Below are 15,443 nucleotides of genomic sequence, written 5' to 3' on the forward strand. Positions count from 1 at the left end.
CAAAACGCGAGGCTCACTGCACTGCTTTTCTCGCTGAGAACGCCTTGATCAGACCAGTTGCGTCGTCGTGTTATTCTTGACAGGCAACCATCGAATCACTCATCTTCAGCCACACTGGGCATTTTGCCACTTGGGAGTTGAAACTTTCTCAAGATGAGGCGTTCAAGATGAGGCGTCCATGGTGTGCTGGCACAAAAAATCATGAGTCCTGCAATAAATCCTAAGAAATAATCTAATGGTTTTTGTAAACATGTTGATGTGATGTACTAAGAGGTGTTTACAATGCCTATAAAAAGTATTCACCCCCCCTTGGATGTTTCACCCTTTTGTTTCTTTTATACATGAAATCATGGTCAATATAATTGGGCTTTTTTGACAAGAATTTGCAACAACAAAAAAAAACTCAAATATCAAAGTGAAAACAGATTTTTACAAACTAATGTCAATTAATTAAAAATATATAAAGGTAAAGAAGATGATTGCATAAAATATTCACCCCCTTTAAAAGTGACTGACCTAATTCAACAGAAGTGTAGCTAGTTGATGTCAGCAGTGTCACAATTAGTGAAATGTAGATCACCTGAGTTCAGCTGATGTGTGTCAAGTGATTGTAGTATTAAAAAAAACAACAAAAAAAACACCTGTGTCTGGGAGGTCCAGTCTCTGGTTCATCAGTATTCCTACTACAATTGCAACATGAAGAAAAAAAGAACACTCCAAGCAACTCAGGGAAAAGATCACTGAAAAGTACAAGTCAGGAGATGGCTACAAAAAGATTTCCTACTCACTGGACAACCCACGGAGTTCAGGTAAATCCATCACTCAGAAATGGATGGAGTATGGCACTTGTTTAAATCTGCCTAGAGCTGGCCATCCTCACAAACTGAGTGACCGGGCAAGAAGAAGACTGGTGAGGGAGGCCACCAAGACACCTACGACCACTCTGAAGGAGTTAAAAGCTTCAGTGGCTCAGATGGGAGAGACTGTACATACAACAACTGTTGCCCGGGTTCTTCGCCAGTCAAAGCTGTATGGGAGAGTGGCAAAGAGAAAGCCACTGTTGAAAAAAGCTCATATGAAATCTCACCTGGAATTTGCCCAAAGGCATGTGCTAGACTCCAAGGTCAATTGGAAGAAGGTTATTTGGTCTGATGAGACAAAAATTGAGCTTTTTGGCCATCAGACTAGACGCTATGTTTGGCAAACACCAAACACTGCACATCACCACAAACGCATCTCCACCGTGAAGCATGGTTGTGGCAGCATCATGTTCTAGGGATGCTTCGCAGAAGCAGGCCCTGGAAGGCTTGTAAAGGTAGAGGGGAACATGAATGCAGAAAAATATCGCCAAATCCTGGAGGATAATCTGACTCGGTCTGCAAGAGAACTACAACCTGGGAGAAGATTTATTTTCCAGCAAGACAACGACTCCAAGCATACAGGAAAAGCTAACCAGAAATTGTTCAAAGACAACAAGGTGAATGTTCTGGAGTGGCCAAGTCAAAGCCCAAATCTAAATCCAATCGAGAATTTGTGGCTGGATTTGAAAAGAGCTGTTCACGCCCGACCCCCGAGCAACCTGACAGAGGTTGAGCTGTTTTGCAAGGAAGAATGGAGAAAAATAGCAGTGTCTAGATGTGCCAGCCTGATTGAAATATATCCACACAGACTCAGTGCTGTAATTGCAGCCAAATCTACTAAATACTGACCTGAAGGGGGTGAATATTTATGCAATCATCTACTTTACCTTATATATTTTTAATTAATTGACATTAGTTTGTAAAAACCGTCCTCACTTTTTTTTTGTGTGCAAATTCTTGTCAAAAAAGCTAAATTATATTGACCATGATTTCATTTATAAAAGAAAAAAAAGGGTGAAACATCCAAGGGGGGTGTATAATATCTAGTCCACACTAACTGGTATATGGGGCAACAGACTAACTGCATTATCCCTAATCCTCAGACGCAGATATGAAAGAAAGCTTCCATGTGTTCTGCTCCAGAAAATAATTAAATTGAGGAAGCTTTTGTCGCTGCTTTGAGGCCTTTAAAACTTTGGCTTTGACCAACTGCCATGCTTCGCTTGTTTTCAAGCAATGACATCTCTCTTTCTCATGGGCGGGCCAAATTCTCTGGGCGGTCAAAGCAGAGAAAGGGGAGGCAACCTTCCTCCTTATGACGTCTTAAGCACAGACAGTATATAAACTGGACCAACAGATCCCGTTGCTCTGAACGGAGACCAGTGAAGAGCGCTGAGTGTTACTGCGCAGCCTCCAACTGAGAGAGACGACGTAGATGTGACATGAGCAACCTGTCTGAAAGTTGTAAGTCTTCTGGTAGCTGTGCCAAGAGAAATCTCAATCATTCCAAATCTTGCAGAGCGAGGAGCGTAGGTATATGTAAGGAGATAACATGGGCACAGGCTAATTATTGCTAACTAAAATGCTAGTTAACATTAGTAATTAAACTTAAACAGCTAATGTAAGTCGAAACTGCCTGCAAGCTTCTCCTGTACTATGCGGTAATTCCTCTACTATGCGACCGTAAGTCGCTTGGTTATGACACAATCGTTTTGTGTCAAAACCTATTTTTACAAAAACGTCTGCTAAGGAGCCATAACGTGAGATACAAGGTAATGGAGCCTTTTATACATTGTCGTGTTTCTTTAGAAATAATCTGTTATTATGGACAGATAAAGTCTTTAAACGCTTCAGATGTAAAGTTATTCGCTGTAAAAGTGACGTCAAAATGAATGGCAGTCAATGGAATGCTAACGGCGGGTGAGTGCTTGTTAGCATCAAAATGGCGCCATAGGATCTACGGGTTGTTGACAGACGCTTACCCCCTTGGTCATAAGGAGCAGATTCCAGATCGGCCCATCTGAGCTTTCATTTTCTCAAAGGCAGAGCAGGATACCCAGGGCTCGGTTTACACCTATCGCCATTTCTAGCCACTGGGGGACCATAGGCAGGCTGGGGGAACGCATATTAATGTTAAAAAAAACCTCATAAAGTGAAATTTTCATGCCATGGGACTTTTAACAACCGCGCTGGTAGTGTTCTTCTTCTTTGGCATTTAACGGCAGACTAGAACACTTTCAGGCGTATATGCTGCCCTCGTCAGAGCAGGAAAAATTGCATCCCAGGTATCTACAATACCTACGGTATAGGGTTGCACGATATTGACAAAATGTGATATTGATTATGAATATTGCGACATCGATATTAATTTCAATATTTTTAAACATGTAAAATTACAAAAGTTATGGGAAAACGCATCAAAATAGATTCATAACAAATACAACACAAGGTTTCTTTCAACTGACGGTCATATTGGACTGGTCCAACATGAATAAATAAATAAGGACCATGTCTACAGAACAGGACATGTTTTACTGGTTGTACAGTATAAAATATATAAATAAAGAGAACAGGACACAACTTTTCTTTCTCGTCTGATTCGTTCCATTTTGTTGTCTCTATTTCTTCACTTACACTGTCACTCTGTTGAAATATGCACACACACGTCACATGGTAGGCTCCATAGGGTTTGTCACGTAGTGGACCCGTGCGTTGTGCACTAACATGTGTAAGTGGCACGGTAACTGGCCAATGAAACATTATTATAGCGTTTCAAGCGAGCTCTAAATCAAACACAACTAAGCCACACAGCCAACGGACAGGACGCAGCGCTCCACAAAATGAACAAAATATCGCAAACTTATTGCGACACTTTCGATATATATTGCGATAACGACATTGAGTCGATATATCTTGCATCCCTCGATATAATATTGTGCAACGTGATATTGCGATAACGATATTGAGTCGATATATCTTGCACCCTTACTACGGTACCTGTGGTACTGTGGAAAAATGAGTCCTACCTTGGATCTCGTCCTTCTTCTTCAGAATCTCAAACACCACAGTCCGCAGCTCGTCCACTGGCTACAATAAAATAGAAGCACAGAAACTTAACATACCAACACATAAAAAATCATAATGTAAAAACCTGAACTATGCAGTAAAGGGTGGATCAATAATCATGTTCTATATTAAAACTCAAATTTGTATTTATTCTACACAGACATTAAAATGCTGAGAGCATGGGCTCTGAGCGTTTGACAGTAAATGGTGGGTGCTTCCAGGTGTTTGTTTATTAAGAATCCCCATTAGTCATCACTAGTGAAGACTATTCTTCATGGGGTCCAACACAAGACAAACACAAACTATTATATAAAGCAAAATACATGTTGTTATATTAGAACAATGAAAACCTCCTGGATTTTGTAAAACAAAAAAAAAGACACAGTAGCAGTAGTAAAGTGACTACAGAGACAAATTAGCTTATAGCTATAATCAGGTAAGGTGCATCAAATGGTGACATTTATGTTTTAAATTGTACTTTTTTAAAATAAAAATATGAGAGCATGTCAATAACATCCTTAATTCCTGATGTATGATTGTGTATCGCTGTAGCAGCCATGTTTGCCTGTGATATCGTCCATTAATAGAAAGCAAAAGTTCAGCCGAGATAAGTGTTGTTTCTTCTCTCTGGCACACTGCAACGGAATCCCTGTCAGCTGTGAGAGAGAGAGAGATAGAGAGATAGAGAGATAGATAGATAGATAGATAGATAGATAGAGAGAGAGAGAGAGAGAGATAGATAGATAGCTAGATAGATAGATACACACATACTATATTTCATCTGGTGTTTTATTTGTTCTCCTTGTATAGTTTTATCTTGCGTTTTCTCTCTGCTTTATTTACTTGACTATATTAGATTTTATTTTGACTGTGAAGCACATTGTGACTGATGTCTGTGAAACTTGCCATAAAAACAAACCTTTTTTTTAAGCTTGCAAGCTGCTCAATAATTACAATAGGGTCACTACATTAGACGTTTTTTGTTGGATTCTGTTATGCATACGATTACAAAGCAAATGTTTCCATAACAAAAGTCTGAATTTGTATATGACCAGCAGTTTTATTTAGTAAGTGCTGATAAGACCCATTTGTTGTAAAACATACCACCCTTGATAATCTTTTTAAATGACTTTTTTTCCTAATATATCTCTATATGTACTAAGTGGATGTTGGTGAATTAAATAAAGCCCTCTAATGTAATATATGAACTGAGCGGGACATTTTCCACTTGTCAGTGCTCTCTAGAGGAAAAAAAACTGTGGAATGGCGTCACTGTTTCCAAATTACATAAACGTAACATTTTATTAGGTATATCTTTGGCATTTCTCATTATTATTCAAACGACATACAAGCTAATACTCAAATACTACAGCTGTGATAAGTTAATATCAGCAGGTATATCAGCTCTGGTGATTTATCGGTCAGTTGACAAATGTCCATCATCTCATGGTATATACCGTCATATTGCAAAACCTTAGAAAAACATTTTTTTCTCAATTGAGAAACTGTTTTAGATAAAATTTGTTTCTGGCTAACATGATGACACATGTTCAAAGTATTTCATCACACTAATGCAAATGTAAATTCAATACTTCCTGAAGCCAGGCCCGCTCACTGCTTTTATTTAGTAACACTGATTGGAGGTTTCTGTTTGTTTACAAGAAAACTCCACAGGGCACATTTAGGAACTGTACAAAATTCTTACATAAAATATTTCCAAAGTTTGAATATCATGGATGACGTACCTCCAACACAACACCAACAGCCTCTTCAAACATGGGCAGGACATCCAGGTTGCCCTCTTGTTCCATCAGGCGGGCCTGACAGATCCAGTATTTGGCAAACTTCTGGGACACAGCTGGCAGTCGTGAGAGAACCTCCTTCACCTGGTCTGGAGCGCAACCCTGGGGGGGGGGGCGAGGTAGGCTCACATTAACCTCATACACTAAAACAAAGGGCATCAGTACGCTACAACTAAAGTGATAAATTGAGGTGGCCAATGACAACCAATGATTCCACCCATTTTATGCCGTGATTGGCCAGGTGTGCAGAAAAAAGAAAGTAAGCTGGGGTTTGAACTTTTCTTAGAACCTCTCTTTTTCATTATTTACACAAACAAGTGAAACACTATGAATGCTTTACAGGTAAAACAGTGTAAAAGTCTTAAGACATACAGTGGCACTCGTAAGTTTATGAACCCATGCTCAAGTTGACTAAAAAGAGGAATAAAAAAAATCATCTTTTGGAAATTGATCTTAATGCCTTATTTAAAAAAATTAGGAAAAATACAACCTTTAAGGACACCAATTTTCTTTGTGAATGAATAATGTATCGTAAATAAATAAAATGTTCTTCCTTAAAATACATGGGGCATAAGTAAGTACACCCCTATGTTAAATTCCCATAGAGGCAGGCAGATTTTTATTTTTAAAGGCCAGTTATTTCATGGATCCAGGATACTATGCATCCTGATAAAGTTCCCTCGGCCTTTGGAATTAAAATAGCCCCACATCATCACATAACCTTCACCAAACCTAGAGGTTGGCATGGTTTTATTTCAGTTAGCCTAATAGCTGGTTTGATTTGCATTGAGAGATGCTTTTATGGAAAGTAGCCCATGCCAAATCTTTTTAGTCAACTTTAGCATGGGTTCATAAACTTATGAGTGCCACTGTATGCCTTCCAACATGGTCAGCCAAACTAGTTCTTTTTTAGACACCCAGCCCTACTTTATAATGGAATTTGACTTCTCTTCATTTATTCTCGGATTACACAGATCTGATCCAACAATGTCCATGGATACTCCCACACTCCCAGATAGTTTTAGTGAAATGTAATATCCACTGGGAGGTTAAATGATCTAACTGCATCAGAATCAAAATAGAATGGAACCCAAATAAAGTAATTAATTAGTCCACACCATTTACCTCTTCAACCAATTTGATGCAGTCAGCCAGGGATCTGTCCACTGCACAGATGAGAGAGTGGGCGTCGTCTTCTTCCTTCATGGTGCCCCAGAAAGGCTGGGGTACGGCCACAGTGCGCCTGACCTGAGGTTTCACTGGCATTGGAGGACGTTTGTAGGAAATACCCTTGGCTTCCCGCCATTCCTGTAGTTTTCTCCTTGAGACCAAACAGTAGAGCAGAGGGTACAGTTAAAAGTCAACATTTTAGTTGACTTTTTTAATGTTACTTAACTGGACAGCACAGCAGAGACACAGCAAACAAGGGGAGAAGAAGTGAAATGACATAGGTCCTAGGACAAACTGGGGTTAACACCTTTAACATTTGATTTTGGATAAACAACTCTTGGTTTCTACTTAATAATTAGAAAGGGACAGACCCAACCATTGCACATTTTCAGACCTGAGTCTGCTTGTATCTTGTACGTGTAATGTGTGAGCATCTTTATCGCCATAATCTTTTCTGAATCAACACTCGCTCATATTGGGTTCAGACACAAACAAATTGACATAAAACTGAAAGCAATCCAACAGGTATGTTAAAAGCCAAACTGAAACTCAAGAACATTTATTTCATTAGTCATTTTCGTAAAATCCAAAAGTACCATCTGTCACAACACCCGTGGGTGTAAATGAATCTGTGTGGGTGAAACTAGTCCAAATGTGCAAAAAATGTATGGAGCTTAAAGCAGTGTTGCAGACATTACATTTTTTTTTTCTTCACTTTAGTATTTCTCATTTTTCCTGCGCCTGCCAGAAGATGGGATGTGCGGCCACATCCATTATTTTGCCTTGCTTGTTTTGTTAAATGACAAAAACGGTCAGGCAAACTAGTCAATGATTTGACAAATGATTAAGTTGAAATCAAATAAAAAATACTGAATTATCACCCAGCCCCAATAGAAACTTTCCTTGTGAGTCACAGATAGGAAGATCTTAGGTATTGCCTTCTTCTGCAGCAGGCAAGTTCAAAAGTCACAAGGTTCCATGGCGTAGTTTAAGGTTATACTTTTACCGGTAGTTGTACTGTTCTACTTACATTCTTTCCTCTTGGGCGGCAGTCCGTTTCTTAACCTCAGTCTGGGGGAAAACTCTGACTGGGACCTTTGATGTCTTCGTGTCTACGGCATGACCGGTATGGCTGATGGTCCTGCCAGGCCGTGGCACTGTCTGGGACATCACAGGAGCGCTTGTTCTTTTTATACCAGTTTGTGGTGGAGGAGCATTTGTTGAACTGTGTCCCTTCGTACCACCTGTCTCTTTACATGTCTTGGTTTTCCCTCCCAGCTCAGCCACAGCAGCTCCCACAGCCCCAGTGATTATTCTGGAAATGCACCTGCTCACTGGCCTCGAGGATGTTCGGGAGGCGACTTTGCATGGTGGGCCATTTTTAATCCCTGCCCCATCAGATCTCTGCTTTGTGGCCCTGCCTGTGGGCTGACTAGCTGATTTGTTAGTTTTTGACATCCCTGCTTTCCCCTCTGGCTTTATAGGTGCAGCTGTGCACTTGGAGGAGATAGACGTTGATTTCAGTTCACTTGATAGCTGACTCTTACAAGATGGCTGAGAATGTTTACCCAAAAGTGGTTTAGGGTTAGACTTGTTCTGATCTGGAACTTTAATCCCAGCTCTTGTTCTCTCAGGGTAGTTTAGAGCAGGGGTAGGTAATGTTTTCCTCTGAGCCATGGCAGACCTCTGGGAAACAGAAACAGATGACGAGGTGCTGGATCGCACCTTGTTAGCAACAGACATAGCGGTGGTGGTGGTATCAGCTGCTGTGGCAGAGGTGTGTGTTAAGTTTTGACTTTGACTGTTTCTTGGCTGGGTCACTGCAGGAATGAGTCCCGTTTTTGTTTTGACCATGGGGCCGAGACTCATCCTGACACTGATTGTCTTCATTGAACACGACCAGGTAGCATTTGAGCCACTGCTGAATATGCTGCTCGATTTAGTTACAGCTGCACGAGCTGCATTTGAAGGGGCTCTGCCTGAAGATGGTTCTCCCGCATTTGGCTTTTTTGTGAGACGGCTAGCTGCATTCGGGTTGGATTTGGAGGACACAACGGTGTACGTTCTTGTCAGCACATGGTTGTGATTAAGCTTTGGCTGTGCTGGGCCACTGGCTGCAGATGGACGATTGGTATTCTGCCGTCCAGTCAGCATGCTGCCTATAACATTTAATTTGTTATTGGAACCAAATGCTCCTCTGGCAGGGTGTTTTGTGGACTGAGCAGCCAGAGTTTGAATTTTTGTGCTTTCGTTTCTGAATCTGTCAGCAGGAGCCTGGTTCTCTTTTCCCTTAACAACCTGTAAAAACAAAAACATAAATTGGAAAAAAAATGAGACAAAAAAAAAAAAGACAATTTGGTCCCATTATCAGGCCAACTCAGGTCATAAGACCTGAGATCCTTATTTGCACAGTTAGTTTTTTTTACACTCTGTGCAAATAAGGATCCAGATTTCGGCATTCTGACCCTTTGGTGGGATTGACCGAATTCTGATAGTGAAACGAGTCAAAGAAAATGTATCCACTGATTTTCAGACGTCTCTTTCGCCATGTAAGTCTATGGGGGAAAAGTCTTTTTGGGCCAGAGAGCATCACCAAATTAATTTGGCAGGAATGCATTCGTTACTGAAACACAGACAGATAGGCTACTGAACACTGTTTATTGACAGTTACATGCTTGCAAGAACGGGAAGGAAAAAAAAAAAACAGTGGTGACAAGCTTGACTCTGCATGAGGAGTGACGTGATTGTGATAATGCAGTAAACCGCAACAGCACTAGTTCGACTAGTTTGCTTCGAAGCCTGACGCACTTACTTGGGGCCTAGTCTTACTGGTGTGAATCTTCACTGGTCTCACGATTCGATTACGATTATCCTGTCAATGATTCAAATCGATTCAATACCCCGATGCATTACGATGCGTCACCTCCTCAATATTATCATATACTGTATTGCTACATATGGTTTTCATCAACAAATTCAAGCAGTCAGAAATATATGATCTACCCTTTCTATTGTATCTGCTCTTAAAAAAACAGAGAAAAGACAAAAACAAAAAAAAGCAAAAAGTAACATCAGTAGGCAATTATCGATTTTGGTCTGTCAATGCATCGTTGCAGAATCGTCTAGGTCCGCATTGCGATGCATCGATTAATTTCAACACCCCTTGTTCTGGTATTCCCATGATGGTAAATATGCACTCTCACTAACACACACATAAACACACACCTGTTTAAAAGAAAGACCCACCTTTAGTGTAGACGTCACATGCTTCTTAACCTGGCAGTCGTCACGGAGGTATGGCCTGAGGAGTCAAATTGAGTTAAATTTATCCTAGGTACAACTAAATTTGATTAAACACATTGTTTGTGAGTTGTTATGCAGAGCGTTATTGTTCTTACTTAGGGTTGGCCAGTTTCAGCTTTCCTTTTTCTGCCAAGTATTCCATCAACTTTTGCTTACGCAACTCTGCGACAGAAAAATCACAGGAATTCAGCACTGGTAACTTTCCATTATATGTAATTGTAAATCCCATAATAAAGACTCATACTTAGTCTTTGAACAAAAACTAATTTTAGGCTTTATATCCAGCCACTGATGTATCACTTTACAATGTGTCTGCAGAGCATACATCTACAGTGTAGAACTGTACTACACCAAAAGATTTGGAACCTCTCTTTAGGTTAACTAAACTAACATTCATGTCAACATGTAGGTTAAATACAGCCAATATATGACTACAGTTCAGTTCAACTTATTGGATGCAGCAAATGAGGTCAGAAGCGTCTGCTAAACTGTGAGGAACAGAATAGAGGAAATTATGTTCATCCAAATGTAACCGCACCCGTTGAGTTACCTTCACTGACACTTAACTTTTAGCAACCATCCAGATTAAGATATCCATCTGATGTAGGGGACTTCTGAAGTTACTGAATAAGTGAGTAGACGATTACACAGACACTTGCTGCCATCTGGCTGCAAGTTGGTGATACATGTGTACTCATGCAGAAAATCTAAATTTGGAAAAGTGACTGCATACTAGAGCTTAAACGATTAGTTATTAATTGATTAGTTGATCAATTTTCAGCAACAAAAACATGATTATTTCTAAATAAATGAATAGTCTTTAACGTTACTGCAGCCCTGCAAATATTACCCCTCCTGCCATTAATTTATATATATATATATATATACACATATTTACCAAAGAATTGATTACACATTTTGATGCAATACAGTCAACGTTAGCCTAAATTATACAACCATAGGCCTAGCTACTTATCAGAAAAATACACTATTGATATTGTTAGCCTATTACGGATTACATCGAAATGGATTTTTCCCCCCATTGTCGACAGCCATTATTACCAAGCCTTTACAAAATACAGTTGATCACTGATGGTTGAGATCATCTGTGATATAGCTGCCTTTTGTACTCTCTTTGACCAATAGGTGGTTTTGTGTGAACATGAAGCGTCGAGAAGTGAACCCTTTTGTGAACCAATTTGCTGGAAAATTTCAATGCTTCATGAAGCTTTACCTTGCCATCACTAACCACAGCGTTAATTTATTACGAAAGACATGACAATGTTTCCTCGCTGTTACCATGGATGTAGCTATTAAGAGAACGGCTTTTACTAACACGTAACGTTCTATGGTAACGTTAACGTCTTGCTAACTGATATCTAGCGTTAGCGCTAACATGGGTTCGCGTTAACATTAGCTTAGCTAGCTATGTTATCACAAGGTACTCGCTCACTAACTTAGCTAGCTAGCAAGATAGCCCAATTTAACAAGCTCGCTAACCTTTTCTGGAAAGTATCGATACGATCTCTGCTTCTTCCATATCTATCAGACTTCAATTTTCTTCTCTCGACTTTGTCCAGATTAGTTATTAAAATGGCTCCTTGGAATTGCGGTGGATTACGACACGTAACGTTAGCTAGCTCAATAACAACAACTGAGCTCGCCTCGCGCATCCCATCCTATATGTCTATGATCCCATCCGGGTTTGAAATTGCCGGGGTGAACGCCTCCTCTTCTCTGATTGGGCGATTTGAAATTTCGAAACAGTAGCACGCATGCCCCAAAACTCTGCGATGATTGGAGCAGAGAATGTAAACAAGTACAACCAAAGAATTTCTAATAAAGAAAGACGGGCTTTGGTACAACCTAATACATCGTTATCTTAATACATCCATGAGTACAACCCGTGACATCTCTTAATACTCAGTTGTGAGAGTGGCAGAGCAAATCTCAAATATATGTCAATGGGTTTTCCCATTGACATATATATATATATATATATATATATATATATAATATATATATATATATATATATATATATATATATATATATATATATATATATGGGTTTTCCCAGGCTAGTACCACAGTACTACAGCTCAAAATCTGCCTAGAATTGGGCTAGAGCTAATGTCTTTTGTGTCCCTTATCCCTTTTGAGTTTGAGTTCTGACATTTACCAAACCCTGAGTGAACATACAAAACACAAATCCAAATAAGTTATTATAAGGCTTTATTAAATATTTGAATGTGCATAATTTAAATAGTTGTTATTAAGCAGATTTACAAATAAATAAACATGTGAAAATAAGGTGCATAAATATAGAAATACATTAATAGATAAAAGCATTAACAGTGTCTCATGTCATTTAGCAAAAATAAATACACAGAGTGGAGCACAATAATGACAAAAAACTTGACTTATGTCAATACATTAAGTATTTCACTTTCTGTACTTGGTACATACAGTAAATAGACACTCTGTAATACCTGCAGTAGTCTTTTTAGCAGACAGGTTGTGCTTTTGTAAAAACAAAAAATGATTTGTTGCATTTTTGAATCAAATTAGCAGAAGTGCAGTATATTTTACATTCTGTTCAATATCCAAATTTTCTTCTTATGAAGGTTTAACTTGACCCCCAGATGCACATTCCACGTTGGGTGTGTTTGGCAGGTGTTAAATCTCACGGATGTTGAAGGTTCGGTGGCGATTGGCAGACTCCAAGCACATTTCCACCGGCTTGTTGTTTTGCTCTGCTGTGCTGATGTACCAGTTAGGGAAGGCAACAGACATGAGGGTGCTGATGTTCACCCCTGTGGTCTGTTTGTAGAAGAGAAATCGTACCATGTCGCTGTCCGAGCTGATCCTCAACAGATTGTCTGCCTCCACAACCTGAGGTGTGAGAAGATTAAAGGTCAGAAGGTTTGATCATCACACTGGACAAAATGACTAGCTCATAACATAAGTAAATTCATCTATAAATGTGCAGTGTCTCTTTCAGATGATGACAATTTAAATGACCAGGCAGATCTAACACGTCTACTTGGTCACTCCTGTTGCACTATTACCCTGTACTAGTATTACAAAGTGTGTGATCTGTGTAATGAGTCATGAGTTTTACCTCAAGATGCAAGGTTGGCTCGGCACCATCCTTGCGGCAAGACAGGTAAAGATTTGGTGATTCCTTAATGCCCAGAGCCACAGTTCTGCCCGCAACGCTGGATGCAGGGTGCAAGTAGGTTGACATGTTGAGGTGAACTGAGGAGAGAACAGAGTATACAGGTTCATTTCAATGAAAGCTGATGATCAGACAAATGGTACATTCTGTGCATTTTAATAGAGGCACATCTGAATTTGTACAAGAGGAAGGAAAGGCATCAGACAGGTTTGGTGTGAAAGTTGTCATATACATTTGAGGTTACATTTAGTATTCAATATCGTCAGTTACACCAGTGCGGGGATGATGCTACTTTATACTTCTTTTCCACGAAACATTGTACGTTATACTCCACTACCTTTGTTTGACAGCTATAGTTACTAGTTACTTTACTAATTCAGATTTTACAATAAAAAAAGCATACTAATACGTTTTTAAAATATATCTGTAGCACACAAAAATTAAACCAGTAGTTCTCATGTTCAAATAATGCAGTAGTGGAGGAAATACTATAAAATATCACCTTTAAACAGCTTCAGTTGAAATATTAAGCCAACAGTTGTGAGATGAACTAAAACAAACCTTTTACCCTTAAATTTAATTATCTACCATGACCTAGAGAACGATTTTCTTACCATCTAATCTAACTCTCACACTGAATTACCTTTTGTGGTATCAGCACCTCCCTGCAGCGTCACTGCGTGGAGCTCCATGCTGTTTCGGACTAGAACTAAGCTCCTCTTCTCGCCGTCAGTCACGCTGCACGTGACTGACGGCACTTCCGTCCTGTTGATCTGAAATGGTGGAGTTGATTCACACAAGCACACCATTTTCTCTGAGGGAAAAAGAGGCACACCTCATTAATTTTGTTGTGTTTTTTTATCTTTTCTGCACACCTGGCCAATCACGGCATAAAATGGGTGCAATCATTTGTTTTTTTATTCCTTTTTCTGTAGCAGGGGTTCCAATACTCATGCACAGCACTGTATGTGATAGTGTTGAAATAAAGTATGCATGTGTGATTACCTTCCACTAAGTTCTCCAGCATAATGTTGAGCAGGTTTTCATCTGTGAATTCGGTGCTCAGCACTGAAGTTGAGCTGCTGCCCTTGAACCTCTCCATAGCGACAATGAGGTTGACCACGCGCCTCATTGTCAGTGGATGATGGGAAATCTCAAAGTCCAGTCCCTTGGGCAACTTGGGGCTCCACATGTCGCTTACATTGCATGTCATTTTGGATTCCATCGTTTTCTGAATTAAAAAAAGAATCTGCAGAAAGAGATTTCCAGTGTCACTAAATCACAAAACATTTAGGAACATACAGCTGGATTTATTTTTCATATCTTAAATATGATCATTTACCCTTTTACTCTCTTTTGTAATTGCTACAGTACATATCTATTTGCTGCTACAGTGATTTATGACTGACTACTGTATCAACACTTGACTATAAAGCCCTTATACTGTTAAAATGTTAAAAAAGTTAAAAAGAAACACATAAGGTTGACATATTGTAGATGCAGTGCAAAGATTTACATCTGACAGCAACATAATGAACCTTCTAGCAGTTTATACTGACACAAGGCAGCAGAGTATGTAACAGTAACAACACCACACTGAATGTGTACTATCAAAGTAAGCAAAGCGAAGATCCTGTTTTAAATCTGCTCCAGATTCAGACTTAGAAAGGTCAATTTACCTGTTAAGGTCAGTAGATTAGAAGTTGTTTTTAGGGTGCTTGGTTAAGATCCCAGCAGTTGTCTTGTTGTCAGTGTTGCTCTGCCTGCCTGTGCTGACCTGCAGGGCTTTTATACTATACTGTTGTTGACAGGAAGTGGGATGGTCTTAGTATCTGCACTCTGTTATCCACAGTGATGAAATGCTGTACTTACACACTGCTGGCACACACACGTACACACACACACACACACACACACACACACACACACACAGTGTTGCACATACTGTTTAGGAATCAGGAATTTACTGTTGGAATATTTTCTTGAAAGACAATAGACAATAGATTAGTTTCAGGAATTTGTCTAAGAAAATAAAGACGTTGTTGGGTTTTCTCACAAACAA

The 15,443-nt window shown here is 39.5% G+C and overlaps 2 protein-coding genes across 3 annotated transcripts in view; both read right to left on the reverse strand.

The window, feature by feature from the left end:
• The window catches only part of ckap2l (cytoskeleton associated protein 2-like), a 17,532-nt gene extending 5,641 nt beyond the window's left edge, over nucleotides 1–11,891 (reverse strand). The window contains exons 1-7 of one of the 2 annotated variants that reach the window (XM_078251384.1): nucleotides 11,702–11,891; nucleotides 10,297–10,363; nucleotides 10,145–10,199; nucleotides 7,929–9,196; nucleotides 6,854–7,049; nucleotides 5,672–5,830; nucleotides 3,887–3,947 (exon numbers count right to left, since the gene is read on the reverse strand). In XM_078251384.1, coding sequence (XP_078107510.1) covers nucleotides 3,887–3,947; nucleotides 5,672–5,830; nucleotides 6,854–7,049; nucleotides 7,929–9,196; nucleotides 10,145–10,199; nucleotides 10,297–10,363; nucleotides 11,702–11,741 — 1,846 coding nt within the window. In that variant the 5' untranslated portion in view covers nucleotides 11,742–11,891. Of the gene's footprint in view, nucleotides 1–3,886; nucleotides 3,948–3,973; nucleotides 4,583–5,671; nucleotides 5,831–6,853; nucleotides 7,050–7,928; nucleotides 9,197–10,144; nucleotides 10,200–10,296; nucleotides 10,364–11,701 lie in introns of those variants that run through there. The other variant, XM_078251385.1, reaches the window with a different exon arrangement.
• A 527-nt stretch (nucleotides 11,892–12,418) lies between these two features.
• LOC144518595 (interleukin-1 beta-like) lies at nucleotides 12,419–15,166 on the reverse strand. The gene is made up of 5 exons (XM_078251386.1): nucleotides 15,061–15,166; nucleotides 14,387–14,630; nucleotides 14,025–14,195; nucleotides 13,325–13,461; nucleotides 12,419–13,095 (listed from the first exon to the last, which is right to left on the reverse strand). The coding sequence occupies exons 2-5, from the start codon at nucleotides 14,604–14,606 to the stop codon at nucleotides 12,880–12,882; spliced, it is 744 nt and encodes a 247-aa protein (XP_078107512.1). The 5' UTR covers nucleotides 14,607–14,630; nucleotides 15,061–15,166; the 3' UTR covers nucleotides 12,419–12,879.
• Between the last annotated feature and the right edge of the window lie 277 nt (nucleotides 15,167–15,443).

This window comes from Sander vitreus, chromosome 5 (genome assembly GCF_031162955.1).
Source record: "Sander vitreus isolate 19-12246 chromosome 5, sanVit1, whole genome shotgun sequence".
NCBI lineage: Eukaryota > Metazoa > Chordata > Actinopteri > Perciformes > Percidae > Sander > Sander vitreus.

What these genes read in the sequence shown, in the direction of transcription:
- LOC144518595 (XM_078251386.1), bottom strand. Translation starts at nt 14,606, where the DNA reads ATGGAATCCAAAATGACATGCAATGTAAGCGACATGTGGAGCCCCAAG. An exon ending in GCTGGAGAACTTAGTGGAAG is followed by an intron (nt 14,196 to 14,386) that starts GTAATCACACAT and finishes TTTTTCCCTCAG; the next exon opens with AGAAAATGGTGTGCTTGTGT. An exon ending in AGGTGCTGATACCACAAAAG is followed by an intron (nt 13,462 to 14,024) that starts GTAATTCAGTGT and finishes TTCTCTCCTCAG; the next exon opens with TTCACCTCAACATGTCAACC.